The 17,125-nt window shown below is 32.9% G+C and overlaps 1 protein-coding gene across 8 annotated transcripts in view; it reads right to left on the minus strand.

The window, feature by feature from the left end:
* Positions 1-16,846, minus strand: part of LOC143253282 (uncharacterized) — a 95,627-nt gene extending 78,781 nt beyond the window's left edge. The window contains exons 1-5 of one of the 8 annotated variants that reach the window (XM_076506891.1): positions 16,652-16,846; positions 14,378-14,453; positions 2,860-3,020; positions 1,341-1,397; positions 354-431 (exon numbers count right to left, since the gene is read on the minus strand). In XM_076506891.1, coding sequence (XP_076363006.1) covers positions 354-431; positions 1,341-1,397; positions 2,860-3,020; positions 14,378-14,453; positions 16,652-16,711 — 432 coding nt within the window. In that variant the 5' untranslated portion in view covers positions 16,712-16,846. Of the gene's footprint in view, positions 1-353; positions 432-1,340; positions 1,398-2,859; positions 3,021-5,817; positions 5,837-5,885; positions 6,283-14,377; positions 14,454-16,651 lie in introns of those variants that run through there. The other 7 variants (XM_076506892.1, XM_076506893.1, XM_076506895.1 and 4 more) reach the window with 7 other exon arrangements.
* Positions 16,847-17,125: the final 279 nt, after the last annotated feature.

Genomic DNA, 17,125 nt, shown 5'->3' on the forward strand with positions numbered 1-17,125 from the left:
CATCACTGAATTTTACATTCCTAAAATTTACACTGTTAAAGCAATATCAGTTACATGAGCATAATATGGTTAGAATGCATTCAGTAATTATAACAGTCATGTGAATAAATCAAATCTTCTGTGTGTGGCACATGTATCAAACAAATATAGTGAAACCAACAGATTCTTAGTAGCATTTAGTTGAGGTTTTAGTTGGTGTGGACCAGGTCAATCAGCCAATTAGTTCTTATACTAAATGTGAGATTATTTCTGCATACTACTTGTTTAAAATCGATATTGGACTGTAATAAACAAATCAGCACTCATTCATGATGTTGCATCTTTTACAGATAATGAATATTTAATATACTTACTGGTTCTACATCAACTCGAGCTTGTTTCACATCCTTCTTACGTGGATTGGATGTTCCATCCACTTCATGCTTTTGTTCCTAAAAGAATAATACTCATAGCAAATATGACGACTAAATACATAAAGAAATTACAAAACTGATTTCCACAAATATACAGGAATTACATAACTTACATATATATGAGACAAGTATTCTGAGGTAAGTAACTATTATTGTCTTATTTTCTAAATGATAAGATCTCTGATAAACGTAAATTTATTTATTTACTCAAACAATACTAATGAGATCACTACTCAACTTATACAAATTAGACAAGCTTGTAAAAAGAAAAAGATAAATGTAAGTATGAGCATTATAAAGAACTATCAAATAACGTAAAAATGTGAAATTGATTGGTCATCTATCATTATACAGATTTTGTGTGTGTGTGTGTGTGTGTGTGTGTGTGTGTGTAGTGTTACTTGCATAAATTAAATATTACATTGACAGCTAAGTGTAGCAAGAATGACAAAAAATTTTAGACTACATTATATGAATTATAATTTGATAAATACAACAAACATCACAGTTTCATGCATTTATACCACATAATCATACTACATGCATGAAACAACTTCTTGAGCAGAACTTTAAACTAAAAGTTTATTGCGTTCTTATGGTCAGCTTTGGTTTCATACAATAGCAACCTTTGTTAAGCTTCAAAGGATAAAGTAGCCCAACTGCCTCTGTACAAGGATTTGTAATTGCTTCACCACTAGTATTCAAAAAATATGAATAACTGATCTTTTGTAAGTAGTTATTACACAAAAACACAAACAAAGCAAACAATTAACAATAACAACCTTAATCAAAGAAATAATAATATCAGTTAAATGAATGCCAAATCTATAGGTATAAAAATATGTGATTGAATAACACTTTTTTAAAACTTTATCAAATTCTTACAATATAATAATTGAAAAAAAAAATACTCTGACAGTCACTCACTTTTTTGGCTTGTTCCCTTTCCTGATTAGCTGACTTACTTAAATCTGACCTTTTAGACTTCAAAGCAAAAGAACATTCAGAAGTAATAATAAATTATTACACAAGAAATATACATTCCTTCAAAAATTCCATGTTATCACGTGTGCCAGTCTAGACACCATCTATATCTAACTTAAATACAAAGCAGTTGAATTTTTTTAATTTTCATAATTCACAAAAGTTTATATATATATGTAATTCAGAAGGAAAATGAAAATCAAACTAGTGCTTTCACAGTATGTTATTATTTAAATGTTAAGCACTGATGGATGATGGTATACACTATAGCTAGCTTACGTTTTGTTTATTAATTTAAACTTGTAATTTATTTTACTTGGATCAATGCTTCATTGTAAAAGGTAATATTTGAATTATTAAAGCATAAAAAATAATTTTTCTCTTTTTCTTCTATGTTTGAAATTAGACTTGCATACTAAAGCAACAGACATGAACAAAAAGTACTTGTCATTGAAATCTCATCAGCTGCGACTTGTGTAATACTGGATTAAAACATTGTGTGACTAGATTTAGGGGCTTCCTTGCTCTTTCCTTTTAAAACAGAAGTATTTTTGTAAGCAAATTTTACAATATTTATTTTAACTATTTTTGAAGCCATGTGTGACATCTGAACAAAATATACTATAGTTTTGATTTTTTTGCTATATGTTCATTTATGTTAATTATGCTAATATTATTTGAGGCCATTTAGGGGTCCCTAGCTATTTAGTGCTCTTTGGTAGTGCCTAATTCACCTACGTCATGAGGTACAGTGTAGCAGAATAATATGTTTTGATAGGTGAAGAATTCAATTAACATTATTTTTTCCTTCACAAATGTGTCTGTTGGTACAATCATTATGTGACACATATTACCATACACTTTTATACTTACTACATTACACATAAATAACTTATGTTAATAATAACTTACACATTGCCTACTGATATCTTAAAATAGTGTATGATGTAGTCAATAATGATATGATATTGGTTATACATTGTTGATTGATTTATGATGTGTACTTCTGTTAAACCTTGGGAGCATATGGCATCAATGTATGCTGTACATAAATAATTGACTACTGAACTAGGAAACAAAGTTTTTGTATCACTTAAGCAGGTTTACCAAATAGGTTTCATTCTAACGTTGCCTGAGCTTGATGCACAAAATACATTAATGTATGTACAAGTGTTCAGCATCGTGCTGTTCTTTTAATCAGGGGATGATTAGATGTTATCTAAATGCATTCAAACAAAAGATATATATTTATGTAATACAAAGAACAATACTGAAACCTGATTTTTAAAAATTATTTTGATAAAGTTTTTTGCATAATAGTTAACAACTATAAAGATGACCTGTACAGATTGTCTAAAAGACACATTTTATAAATCACAACTTTATAATGTGTAATCAGATATATTACAAACTTTGTACACACTTTTCTTATGTATTTATAATTTTAGTACCATTTCCTTACCAGAGTCTGAGATTTTTGTTCTGAACTAAATATGTCAATTCCAACTCCTGTACTTTTAGAGTTACTGTAATCCATTCTCTCTTCATTGTTTAAGAGTAGATCCTTTTTACATGTCAAATCATGTTTTTTCTTTTTGTAGAGGGCTGGCTCCATGGCTTTAACTATGTATGTGTGAAACAGATTAATATGATGTTGACAAAGTTATAGCTCTTAATTTCCAAACTTAAAATGCCCAGCTCTAAAACCTTCAGTTACACATTGACTTTGTCTTAAATCCTCATGTTTCTGCACTAGAAACTCTTTAGCAGAAGATGTTAAAGTGATAACATATTTGTTTTGAAAACATGCAATTAATTGACTTTCTTGTAAGGGAGATAGAATATGGCATCCAGAAATAGAAAGATGTCTATCATACTAATGATCATGCAAGTTCAGAGGCAGCCATGCCCTAGAGTTACTTTCAGTGAACATAAATAAATCTTGAATGTGAAATAAATTTCATAGGCAAATTTAGCTCTTTCTTTCTTTTGTTTTTGTATAAAAAAAGAAATGATTACTCCTGTAAAAGAGAATTTTTAATTTTAGATACATCTTTTAAGCTTAACCTACTATTCTTTTTAAACTCACTTTTACTTTCTTGGTTAACTGTGTAGCTTTTATAACTTTAGTGTGATTTTTGTTTGTAGAAGACTGTGGACTTCATTTTAACTCATTCATTTATGATATTCCCAGCCTGCTTCTAGTAGTTGAATGTGAGTGTTCCTGTTTAAAGCACTCAGTTAGAAGGTAGCTTATGAATTTTCGTTAGTGTGACTAATATTGAATCAAACTCAGAAAAGTCTAATTGTCTTGTTAGAATCTAAGCCTAATGTTCAATTTTATTTGTTATAAACTTAACTTAGAAATTCACTTTTATATTTTAGTTTCAGGTGTTAACTTACCTTACAGGAAGGAAGGACACACCAAACTGATAACAGATTTAAAAAAAAAAAATTTATTGCACTCTTATCAATTTGATGTCCACCAGTAAATACTTGCCTTTATTCAATTTTTGTTTTTATAGTGTGTACAAAATTACATGTATTCAGAACAATACCTAATACTGAAAAACAAAAGAGAATAAAAGGTTTGAAAGTACATATAAAAACATTTGGTTAAATCCTACACATGCACAACTGTCAAAAATTAAGTTTTATTACCCTTCTATTATATAGCATTAATACAAAATATTTTTAATGTTTCATGTATACTGTATAAAATCTATATAAAAAGATAATGTACATTCTCCTTAGGGGATATAGTAACATGTAACATCCATGTCTACAGGATCATTGTCTGAAACATCCATTTCTGACCAAGTTGATAACATCTGTGTGTTATGTACAGCTGATAAATTGACCAAAATGGTATGCGAAAGTGCCACTAGGATAAACTAAACCATCAGCGACACCCTTTCACCATTTCTATCCTCTCCTCCCTTTCACGGATTGCCATGCACAGCAAACATGTGGGTGGATAAATAGAGCCCAACAAAGGTAAACTGAAAATACAGTACCTTCCCTGGAATGTTCTGTCACCATAAACAGGAATTCATTGCTTGTCCACTAATTTGAATAAATATTGCTTTCCTTTTCTGTAATACATGATGTGCAGTATTGCAAGTATTAGGATTAAACTCTTTTTACTCATGTTAATAATCGATACAAGTAAGGCTTCCTTGACACTATCCAATGTAATTTTGTTTGAATTAATGGATTAAAGGCATAACTGGCAGGTTTGTTTGTATTATATAATAATAATATTTCTAACACAAATGCGTCAGATTGTTTTTAACATCATACATTTGTAAGCTATTTTCATTGTTTTCAATTAAAACTTAGCTAAAGGGTGCATAAAGTTAAGATATAATAAATTCGACCAAGATTTAGTTGCGTACAGTAGTTATAAATACTTGTAAATAATTACCGAGTTAGTTATGGTTAGAGAGTGTCAGTTAGTCAAACTATCAAAGTACAGTGGTTCTTGTAGCACGAATAGGCCAGGTGTGTAATATGTGCAAAACAAATTAAAATCCCAAACACATTATAATGAGCATGTAAACAAAAAACTTTATAAGCACTTTACTCACACTATTGAATAGTAAACAAATCAACTGAATAGTAATAGCACCTGCAAAAAATTAGAGTAAAATAGAAAATTTCACAAAACCACAATTTTGCAATCTGACTGAGTAACGTTGTTGGAAAAACATTGCTTATGAAATCTAAATGCATTTGACTGAATTGTGCTGCATTCAATAAAAGTGCTTTTCTTAGTTTTATTTATACTTTTAATAATAACAAGTAATAATAACCATTTCCAACACTACAAACAAGCTGACAGTACAGTAGTAGCAATATTCTATGATTACAAGAATGCTCTGTGAAATACAAAGTGGCAACCCACCCTTATCTCATGTGCACGAGCTTATGCGCACGCGTTACACAATCAGCTTGCAGCTGAATTAGCTAAAAAAAAATACTTAAACTATGTAGATTCTTTAGATCTAGGTTTTAACTAAAATCTCATGCTGATAACCTTGAAAAGAGTTTGTCTTAGCAAAGAGAGCCAATACTGCAAGAATAGAGTTAAATAAGATTAAATGCAGTAATACTGAATATGCAAAAGAAGCCTAAGCCATTAATCCAGCCAAAAAAATGCTACCACCCTAGCTAGCTGGAAGAAAAAATGTACAAAGATATTAGTAAAAGCTAAAAAATGCCGAGAGATAATACTAAGAAAAACTTTGAGAAGAATAGGTCTAAAATCTAAATCACTCTCGAGACTTAGTACAAAACGAAACAAACAAAAACTACGAGAGAATTTTTTAAAAAATATTTTAGATAAAGTAATTAGAAAGTGGGAAGGGAAGCAACAAAAAGTAATGAAACAAGGTAGAAATGAATGAGATAACGTTACAACACTTGGTAGTTTTTAATACGGTGCAATTTCAAAATGGATGTAACCGTCGTTCTTTCTATTCATACTTCGTGTTTCACTTTGAACTTCGATCCAATTAAAGACTTCAACTAAGTTTTATTGGTAGTTTACTAAATTCTCAAAAAATTCAAAAAATCAGCAGTTTCATACTATTCTTCTGGTTCTCCTCTTACCAGTCAGCAAACTATCATGTATATAGTGTCTTTCTTAAGCAAAATATGACAATTAGAACTTCCTGTCTTATTTTCGACATCAAACGTGATGTCATGCACTCTTCGTTATGGTCATGTAACTTGATTACATAATCTACTTGTACATACTTGATTGCTTAAACAAAGTTTACAAAAAAGAACTTAGCTATTGTATCTCTCATTTAATTTGAACAATTACCAAGTTACAAAAACAACAGTATGAATGGGCAGAACGACAGCCACTCCCCCTTGAGGTTTTATAGTGTTTTTTGTTAAGTTAAGCTCAAAGCTACAGCATGGGTTATGTGTGCACATTCCTACCTTGTTTCCTTTCTTTTTGGTGTTCCCATTCCTACATTCTAATTTTTTATTTAAAATGTTTACAGTTGTTTAATTGAAACTAAAAGCTGTTGCGTCTGTTCAGTTGTAATATATTTGAAGCTTAATACCTTCAAGATAATTAAATGACGTTTTGCTACGGCTTAATCTGCAAGTCGAGGATTCAAATCCCAGTCACCAAAAATACTCTCCCATTCAGTCGTGGGTATGTTATAATGTGACGGTCAATTCCTTGGTAAAAAGTAGCCCAACTGTTGGCGGTAAGTAGTGTTGACTAACTGCCTTTCCTTTACTCTGTCACTTTTAAATAAGGAACAGTTAGTGCAGATAGTCCTCTCATAGCTTTGCATGAAATTAAAACCAAACAAACTCGTTTACATCATATGAGAGGTATAACTAAGATAAACCATTCATTTGTGCAAATTATACAATGTAACAACATTTTTTACTTTTCCTTCTTCATGGGCAGGAAATGTTATTTCCTAATTGCTTATGCCTAAAGTAAATGGAAAGTACCTATTTTTCTCTTCAAACTTTGTTTTTGTGTCCTGGGTAATGACATTTTAAAATGTACCCATTTTCCAGAACATTCCACGTAGTTTCAGTGCTGAGTAGCTGATAGAGATTTTTCAAGAACTTTCTAGAATGTTGTAGAACTTACGAGAATTTTGAAGAACCTTTCAGAATTTTCTAGAACTTTTCACAGTAATATATGTATACAGGGGTCACTGCTCACCACTTCAGCTTAGTTCTAGCTGCCTGAGTGAACACATAGACCTGTCTGATTAAGAAGCTGCAAGCATTCTCCAGATGCATTCTGCGACGTACGTGGCCAATTTTTCAAGACAAGAGCGAAAAGTACTCTGTGATTGTATCTGCTAAAATGTGTGAAGCCTACAAGGCATATTTCGGCATGTCTGTCGGGGATCAAGACAAACCCTGGGCATCTCATTTTACCTGTGAGCGCTGCAAAAAACTCTAGAAGGTAAAATGGACAATTTTTGCGTGCTTGAATAGTAAGATTTTATATTATACAAATTTTATACCTTTTTTTTTAAATTTCCAATAGTATAGAAAAAACATCACAAAATATTTTGCATAAACCTCTTACACATTAGTTGTGGATGAAATAAATTTGTTCTTTATAATAATTTTATTTTGCTCTTTTGCAGGATGGTATAGAAAGGATAGCAGAGCTATGAAGTTCTCTATTCCAAGAATTTGGCGTAAACCCACTGCAATTGCTACTTCTGCATGGTGGTCCCTTCCAAACGTCGGGCTGGCAAGAATGCATCTGCTATCATGTATAGCACCTTCCGTCATCCATTGCCCTAGTGCCACACTGCCCTACGCTTCCTGTACCCACTCTGCCAGAAACAAAGCAGCCATCCTCAGGAGAGCAGCAGATCAGAAGAGGAGGTAAACGTTGAAGATCCAGATTACAATTTCAGAGGCGCAACTGGTGAGGGAAACTGACACTACCCCGACCAAAGATACCTCAATGACTTGATCAGAGATGTTGGTCTAACAAAGTTGAATGCCGAGACTATATTTGGGGGTTGATAAGTTAAAGTGATTTACATTATAGTCGCAAATCTCGAAAAACTATTCACTTTTAAACATTTTTGTTCACTTTTGTATTACATTAGTTTAAATACACGTAAATCTTGATTCATATGTTGTTTTATTCAGACCTTATGTAAATGAAAATCTGCAAATTTGCTTGATTTTACAGAGAAAATAGGTTAATTTCTAAATTTCATTATCCAGGTCACAAAAGCAAAGTTTGTAGGGAATAATGGCCATTTTGTGTACTTTAACAACATAAGCAATTAAGAAATAGCACATACTATCCAGGAACAAAATTTGTGTGCATAGTGCTATTCTATATTACAGTCAGATGATGTAACTGCAGTACTCTGGTTGATTCAAAGAACCACTGATCAAATCTCAAGGTGATTTTTTTTATTTCATTCACTGAGCACTGTCTAATTCTAAGGCTACTTTTAAAGATTAAAAGTCATAACGACTCAGGTAGGCGTATTTCTTTTGTTTTTCATCTTTCAATACTGGATTTATTTATGTGCTTAAGTTATTATTTATTACACAATACTAATACTTTACTGTGTCCTATAAGCTACCTAGAAGTGTAGTAGTACTAGTAACAGTTAACAATATACTTACAACATATGTTAAAACAAAAGAAACTTTCAATGAAATAAAAAAAATATCCCATATCTCTTGTTTTATGAAATTGAAGTAGAACTTAGTATAAATTTTAAAAAAGCACCATATAAACTTACGCATCCAACCATTCTCACCATAGTCTGTCTGCACAGACTCGATACTCAAGTTAGCATACATCGAATATTGTTTCTACGTTATTCCAAACTTACATATAATACAATGCCCAAACATTGACTTTACTTATTCCTGCATTCCAAATACAAAAAAGAAGTTATGTGCTTTTAATAGGTAGAATCGAAGTTGAATTTCACAATCTCGTCGAAATAAATTGTATGAACTTTAATATGTTTGTTTTGAATTTCGCGCAGAGCTACACGAAAGCTATCTGTGCTAGCCATCCATAATTTAGCAGTGTAAGATTAGAGGAAAGACAGTTAGTCATCACCAACCACGGCCAACTCTTGGGCTACTCTTTTACCAACGAATAGCGGGATTGACCGTCACATTATAACCTCCTCTTGGCTAAAGGGGCGATGAGCATGTGTGGTGTGACGGGTATTCGAACCCACGACCCTCAGATTACAAATCGAACGCCTTAACCACTTGGCCATGCTGGGCCAACTTTAATATGTCTAATACTACTAGCAGTAATGTGTATTCTTAGGAATAATAGTAAAAGAAGGCTTTATTCCAGGCTGCAAAGTGGTCGAAGCCTTGTTTTATTATTAGTTTCTTCTTTTAGTTACCGAGGCGCCGATTTTGTTTTAGTTGTAATTTAGGCAGAAAGCTACACAAAGAGCTATCTCTGTTCTGCCCACCACGAGTATCGAAATTCGGTTTCTAGCATTATAAGCACACAGTTATAGTGCTGTACCACTCGAGGACAAGATGTCGATTGGTCCTTTGGAAGGGTTCTTTATTTCAAAGTCACTAAGTCGTATTCCAATATGTTTGGTAACACAAAATATCCACTACACTTTAAAGCTGTGAGTACATTTATTATAAGAGTGACAGTCAATCCATTAGTGAGTGATGGGTGGTAAGGTGTTGCTGATTGGTGGCCAGTAGTTTGAGGTTAGAGAAAGCGATGGCTTTGCCATAATTACAAATTTTTTATTTACACTTGTTTTAAGAATAATTGTATGAACTCCTTTAATTTATATCTATGTTTTTGTTTGTTACTCTTTAGTTATACTCAGCTTACTCAAGGCTTGTCTTAAATCTTTACACGTTAATATTTTCTTTAAATATTGTATTGTATTAAAATGTAGTTATATATTGTTCGAATGAATACAAATAATATAATATTTTTCCTGTATATAAAGTAGACTTTCAGTACTTCCCTTTTGTAATATCATGCATTTTTTGTAAGACATTTCCCATGAAATTGGTTATATATCTTTCTAGAAACATTAATTTGAATATAGGGTTACTCCAACAGACTAAAAAAGTGAGAAGCGTAAGTACGCATCTGGTAAACCACCTTGACATTTTTTGTACCAGACTAACAGTATGCCAATAAAACATTCACTGATGTAAATATCACATGCCATTGGAGTTTTTCATAGATTGCTATGAGAGAACTGCGCACCTGAATATGACAGGAGTTTTACTTCACCACAAGAAACATCCCTATAACACTATGTAACACAAATCTCGTTTCTGGATAGTATGTGTTACTTCTTAATTGCTTATGTTGTAAAAGTACAGAAAATGGCCATTATTCCCCTCATACGTTACTTTTGTGACATGAATAATGAAATTTAGAAATTAACCTATTTTCTATGTAAAAACGGGCAAATTTTCACATTTTCATTTGCATAAGGTCTGAATAAAACAACATATGAATCAAGATTTGCATGTATTTATACTAAAGTTATACAAAAATGTTTAGAAGTGAGTAGTTTTTCGAGATTTGCGACTGTCACATTCACATATCAGCCCCCAAATACTGTCTCCCATTATGTTTTCGTTATACGCTAATTGGTAACGGCGTTCAAAGTCCAGTATATCTTGATAGAAGCACTCGCTTTGCTCCTATGATTATACTCCCATGTTCTCCTTGAATTTATCAAGATGAGCATCAAGGATATGGACTTTCAGGGACATCCTGCAGCCCATTTTGCTGTTGTTCTTCGCCAGAGCCTCAACCAGTTCCACATAATTTTCGGCCTTGTGATTAATCCAAGAAGCCCCGAACCACTGCGACAAAGCTGCCCGAAGCTTTTTCTCCTTCCTGCTGAGCTTCTTGGAGAATTCTGTACAATCCAGAATCTTCTTCATTTGTAGTCCAACGAAGACACCAGCTTTGAACATTACCTCAGACACCTTAGGGAAAAAGTCTCGAAGGTACTTGAAGGCTGCAGAGGCCTTGTCAAAAACTGTGACAAATTGTTTCATAAGACCAAGTTTTACGTACAAAGGTGAGAACAACACCTTCTGGTGATTTACTAGTGGCTCACACTTGACATCGTGCCTCCCCATAGAGAACTCGGTCCGTTGTAGCCAGTGCTTCCTGCTGTAGTGCATTGTGGTGTCCCTACTGCCCCAAAGGCAAAGATAACGGGGAAACCTGGTAAAGCCTCCTTGGAAACCCACCAGGAATGCCACCATTTCGAAGTCTCCGATAACCTCCCAGCCATACTCATCATACTTCAAGGCTTCTAGCAAGGCCTTGACGCTGTTGTATTCCTCCTTGAAGTGCACAGAATGAGCCAAGGAAAGAGACGGATACTTATTCCCGTTATGGAGCAGCATAGCGTTGAGGCTTCTACAACATTTTGGAAAATTCTTGTAAGTTCGAGAAAATTCTGTATCAGCTACTCAGCACTGAATCTACCTGGAATGTTGTGGAAAATGGGTGAATTTGAAAAGTTCATTATCCAGATCGCAAAGACAAAGTTTGAAGAGAAAAATAGGTATTTTCCGTTTACTTTATGCATAAGCAATTAGAAAATAGCACTTTCTGTCCAGGAACAAGAAAGAGTAAAACTTTTGTTATTTCGTGTAATTTAATTAATTGTCTGCCACTATGTTGTTAAACACACTAGCTAGGCAAAATTCACTACCAACACCACAGTACTGGCACAACTTCACTGAATGATGATATACTAAAGATTCTGCTTCCTCTATATGCATACAATAGGTCTATCTAAAAAATAACTAGACATTTTACTTGTAAACAATGCACAGGATTATTCCATTAATTTCTACATAGTCCTCATTTCAATGGAATATCTAGGAATATTCCTCTCCGTAGTAAAAAAAAAAAAGATCTGGATCCAGTTTTGATTAGTGTCATACTACAAAATATTCTTGCACTTTAGACCATAGGTGCATTACAAGAGTTACAGTCAATTCCTTAGGATAGATGATGAGAAGTAGGATGTTGTTTACTGGTTGTCTTCCCTTTGGTTAATAGCTCAAAATTACAGACCGTGTCAGATACCCTTAGCAACATGTCGATTGAAAAAATATAGTTACAATGAAATGAAAAATATAGTTACAAGTATTCTGTATGCTATGCACTGTTAAAAACTTCTTGAAGATTCTATAGGACAAATAACACAAGAAATAACTTTCCACGGACAATTATGAGAAACTTTTTTTCTGGTTGAAACACAGTGTGAACACTAAACGCAATTAAAGTATTTGTAACATCACATAAAAGTACATAATCCTATACAGAAATTTTATTCTCTGGGTTGGGCCACCCTGTCTGAGACAGTTTTCTGAATGGAATTATGTGTGTGTAATGATCATTGTTTGTTGCTAAGACTGAAATTATTAGGAGTTAAATGAGTTGCTATAAGCTGCATTCTTGTATTTGTTATTCAAAAGCTGAAACGAGAATTTTTATATTAATTATTAATGCAGCATTTACCGGTGCACGTATTTTACACAGAGCAGTATTTAGGACCAACCTTACCAGAGGTCCAACAAATATTATTTCGCAAAGTTTTATATTTTCTGAGTCTCGAGTAGGTTCATGAACAAAGAATAAGTCAACAAAATAAGCAAAACCACAATCAGATTACAAATAAAGTACAATGAAAACAAGGACAAGTGTTTAAAGTGGGTGTGTGGAACTGGTAAGAGAGAGAGTGTGAACAGAAAATTTTATTGGTTCGCTTTCACCAGTTTAGTATGAGCCTCCTCCTACACAATAAAGAAAAATCATAGATAAACTAAAATAAGAACAACCACACAAAGTTAATAAAAGTTACACCTTCAGACAAAAATAACCGCTATATGCAAGTTTACAGAATTTGCAAGTCTCAGATCTAAGAGCTTGCAGAAAATACGTGAAAAATCTCTTTCTGCATCTTACCACATCTGCTCGATCAACAAGGGAGCGTCTGACAATAAATAAAAAAACATCAACAACAAAGTCAGTTTCCTCCTTGCACACGTGACCTAGAACCATACAAGTTTGATCGTAGATGTGAGGTCGGAGAAAGAAGTTATGGACCAATATCAGATTTGTAGGCAGAAAAAAATCAGCTGTCTATTTTGGGACATCACATTTGTCAGACTGTTTATTCTCTCCATAATAAATTACAAGTTAACGTCAAGGCGCAAAATGTGATATCTGTGCATCCATAACGCGTCAAAACCTCAAGTAACCAGACCCTCCTAGAATAAATATTATAGTAAATAAAGAAATTCCTTCAAGAGATCTGTGCGTGTGTAACCATTTCCCCAACTCTAAACAAAACTCATTAACCAAGTACACGAATATTTTCCTGCTCATGGAAAATGAGAGTTTGTTTTTGTGTTTGTTGTTAAGCGTAACATTACAGAATGGGCTGTCTGTGCCTTGTCTACCACGAGTATCGAAACTCAATTTTTAATATTAGAAGTCTTCAGTCTTATTGTTGAGCAACTTGAAATCAGGGTAGTTACTACTACCAGAAAATATAGTGCGTGTTTAAATAATTACAATAAACACTTAATTTAATATGTTGATCTAAGTTAAGCTAATAGAATGTTTTTTTTTATAAGATAATAAGTAACTTTAATTGGAAATTACATAGTCTGAAACGAGAAATTAAATTTCAGTTGGTCGTCGAACAACTTCTCTGCCGAGTTAGCGATAAGTTTTAAACTGTGTATATGCGTGATTGCTATCTACTCCGTCCACCGAGAGAAATCTAACCCCTGATGTTAGCTTTGTAAATCCGAAGACTTACCACTGTACCAGTGGATGACAAGTTTTGGACATACAACGCCAAAATCTGGGATTTATTCCCTCATGTTGAGCAAAGTGCAGATAACCCTTTTGCTCTAAAAAAATTGAACAACTGTATAAAAAATATGTAATCCTAAACTCAATCCCACACAGAAATTTTACGTTCAATCAGCAGTTACACTTCATTACTAATGAAAGTTACATGACGAATAATTACCGATTTCTTAAATTAAAACAAATTTATTACTAAGTTAGTAAATCCATAATTTGATTTCATGGAGTAATTTCGAGTAACTTTAAAAATAACGAAGGTCATAGTTATACTAAAATTTATAGCTTCTCTGTCTTGAATGTTATTTCATTTATTCGAATTGTGGTTCCACAATTAATTCAAATATCGCTCATATGCATATATGTTTGGCATTGTTAAAACATCCACCCAATATGATACTTAATAATCACGAATTCTGTGAATTCTGCTTTATGGTTATTGTTTGTTTGATTATATAAAAATAAGACATACATAGAATAATTACATTATTGTCTACATCTATTTAATCAAAAGTTTGTAGTGCAGTTTTATATCCATAGAGGGCTCACACAAAACAATGTAAGATGATGCCCGACTCACCGCTTTCTGGTGGTTTCTGGACAATCTCATCTGGATTTCGACGCCAAGTAAAGCTTTGTTTATACTCTGTATATGACTGAAAAGGTACATCAAATAATCACCCAAAATATGTTATCACATAATAATATTTCACTGTTTATACAGTTTACAAAAACAAATACCCGATTTCTTTGAGTACCCTAAAATGACACTTCACACTTTGCATACTATAAAAACGTAGTTAGTCAATTTCTTTGTATAATCTAAAAATGGTTGTACAATTATGCCTTAAAATTACAATAACTAAAATAAGGGAGAGGGAGAACTTACATTTACTAACCAAACAACAAGACTATTGGGCAAAATGGTCAGTGGGTAAAAAATAAGATCGGAAGTTTTACAAAAGGAAATTTTAAATACCAGGTGTTTCAAAATCATTTCCTCTGTTCAAATAACAGAGTTAAAGAAACAGATAGACACAGTGTTGTAAAACTCGTTGTGTATAAGCATGCGGAAGACTATTTACACTGACAACTACAATAAACAGCTATTCAAAAAAACATACCCTATTTGTAAACATGGATTCAATGTAGTGCGACCATCATGTCAACCAGCATGTGTGTGTTCTCTTCCGTACAGTCGAATTGGTTTACCAACCAAATTTTACAAGATTGTGTTCATCGGTTTCATGGCTGTAATGGCTTGACGAGCAGAAGTGGATTGGTTTATTTTAAATTTCGCGCAAAGCTACTCGATAACTATTTGCTCTAGTCATCCTTAATTTTCCAGTGTAAGACTAGAGGGAAATCAGCTAGTCATCACCACCCATCACCAACTCTTTGGCTACTCTTTTATCAAATAACGCCCCAACAGCTGAAAGGGCGAGTATGTTTGGTGGGATGAAGATTCAAACACGCAGCCCTTAGATTACTAGTCGAATGCCTTAACCATCTGGCCGGGCCGGAACAGAAGTGACTTTTGAAGCAAAAATCTTCAAATCCTGATGTAGAACCATTAATCTCTTTTTAAACTGTTTTCTGATAAGAAAGTTCTATCTCTCACGATATTACAAGTTGGTGCATAATGAAAATTTGGGTATAGTAGGTACCTTAAGGGGTTTGACAAACAAATTCGTTTTGAACGAAAAAGTTATTTTCTCTAAGAAATGCTTAAGGTGCCTGTTTTGGAAGAATTCTTTATATGGAACTAATTTCTTTGTGAATGGCCGGATAGGATAAGGTAATTTTGTAAATTTATCGTCAAAAGCATGAAACTGTTTAAGAAGAAAATAAGAGATTGGTTTCTTTTTCTTTACTACATTACTGGGTAGATTTACTGGACTTGTAAAATGTGTAAAATAAGAAAGAAATGAAGTTTCTCTGTCGAGGCTTTGTTTGTTGCCTTTGCTGTAATAGTGTCGTTAGCTTCTAATGACGTCGTAATAGTTAATCGCATTAAGTTATCGTTATGTATTAATTATTTACGGTTTTCAAGATACATACCATAAATATGAATAATGCGCTTCAAATAATATTCTAATTTAAATACATCAACAAAAGCTTTATTAATTTTTTGTGTTTATAAGTTATCAATATCACTATATATACACACATACATACACACACACACACACACACACACATTTTAATATTAACTTACAATAACATATTTTTCCATCCAGTTACATACAACAAATCCTCTTCTTTCACAGAAATTACCACATTAAAATTAAAAGAAAAGAAATAATACTGCAGTCTTAGAATGGAGGTACGTGTCTAAAATCAATATCGTCTGTTATAAGTATTTTTATTGACATGTTTCACGTCGTTGAGATATTTGAAGATTGTTATGTTATTTCCAAACATCTCAAGAGTCATAATAAGTGTTTCATATAGCTTTATGAATAGATAGATGTATACGAAATGTTTTGAAACGGCAACTACTGTCTAAATTGATCGATATAAAGAAGCTACATCCGTTTCTGATACCACGGCTGGAAAGTAAAATATTGTCTCCAAATGAGAGTAAAAAGCATTTTGGTTGCCTAAGTAACGGATAAATTCTTGAGGCATTCACAATGTACATATGTAATCTCACACCTTTTTCTTAATACTTACAGATCGAAATATTTCATATAATAATGTAATTAATAGAATTTTTTATTCCTATCAAAACATTTTAAGAAGAAATCGATCTAAATTTATTTTAACCAATTTATGGATACTACATATAAGCATAATCTATTCTTATCAAAGTTATGCGAATAAGTGATAAGGGAAAATAAGACAAGCTTACTTCTTTCTCATCCGTCGGCATTGGGCAAGCACGACATAGATTGCATACAGAATTAAGCATGTGACTGTCTTCGTAAGTTTCTAACTGAAAGTAATAAACTGAACTTTACAAATTTGCTTACTTCTCTACTGCAGCATATCAACTAGCACGATGCACCTACCGACAAGTACTCCAATATCTGCAACATACTGCGTTAATTCACTACTTAAGGTAGGTAAGCTCTGCCATCTATAAACAGTAAAAGTAAATAATAAAGGTTTCATGGTCATAAAACGATATATTTCAAGCTAACAAATAAATTTCTATGAGAAATTTATGAAAAAGTAGTTTTAAGTCAATTTCTAGAAATATTGAAAATTTAATAAGTCCTTTTGTTCGGCAAGTGGAAACAAATACTCAAACGCACACTTATTATTTTACGTTGGCATGAGGTGTCTCCCCCTCCCGTGGCAAGTCAGAGGGATTTTCATGTTA

The sequence above is a fragment of the Tachypleus tridentatus genome, chromosome 6 (assembly GCF_004210375.1).
Source record: "Tachypleus tridentatus isolate NWPU-2018 chromosome 6, ASM421037v1, whole genome shotgun sequence".
Lineage (NCBI taxonomy): Eukaryota > Metazoa > Arthropoda > Merostomata > Xiphosura > Limulidae > Tachypleus > Tachypleus tridentatus.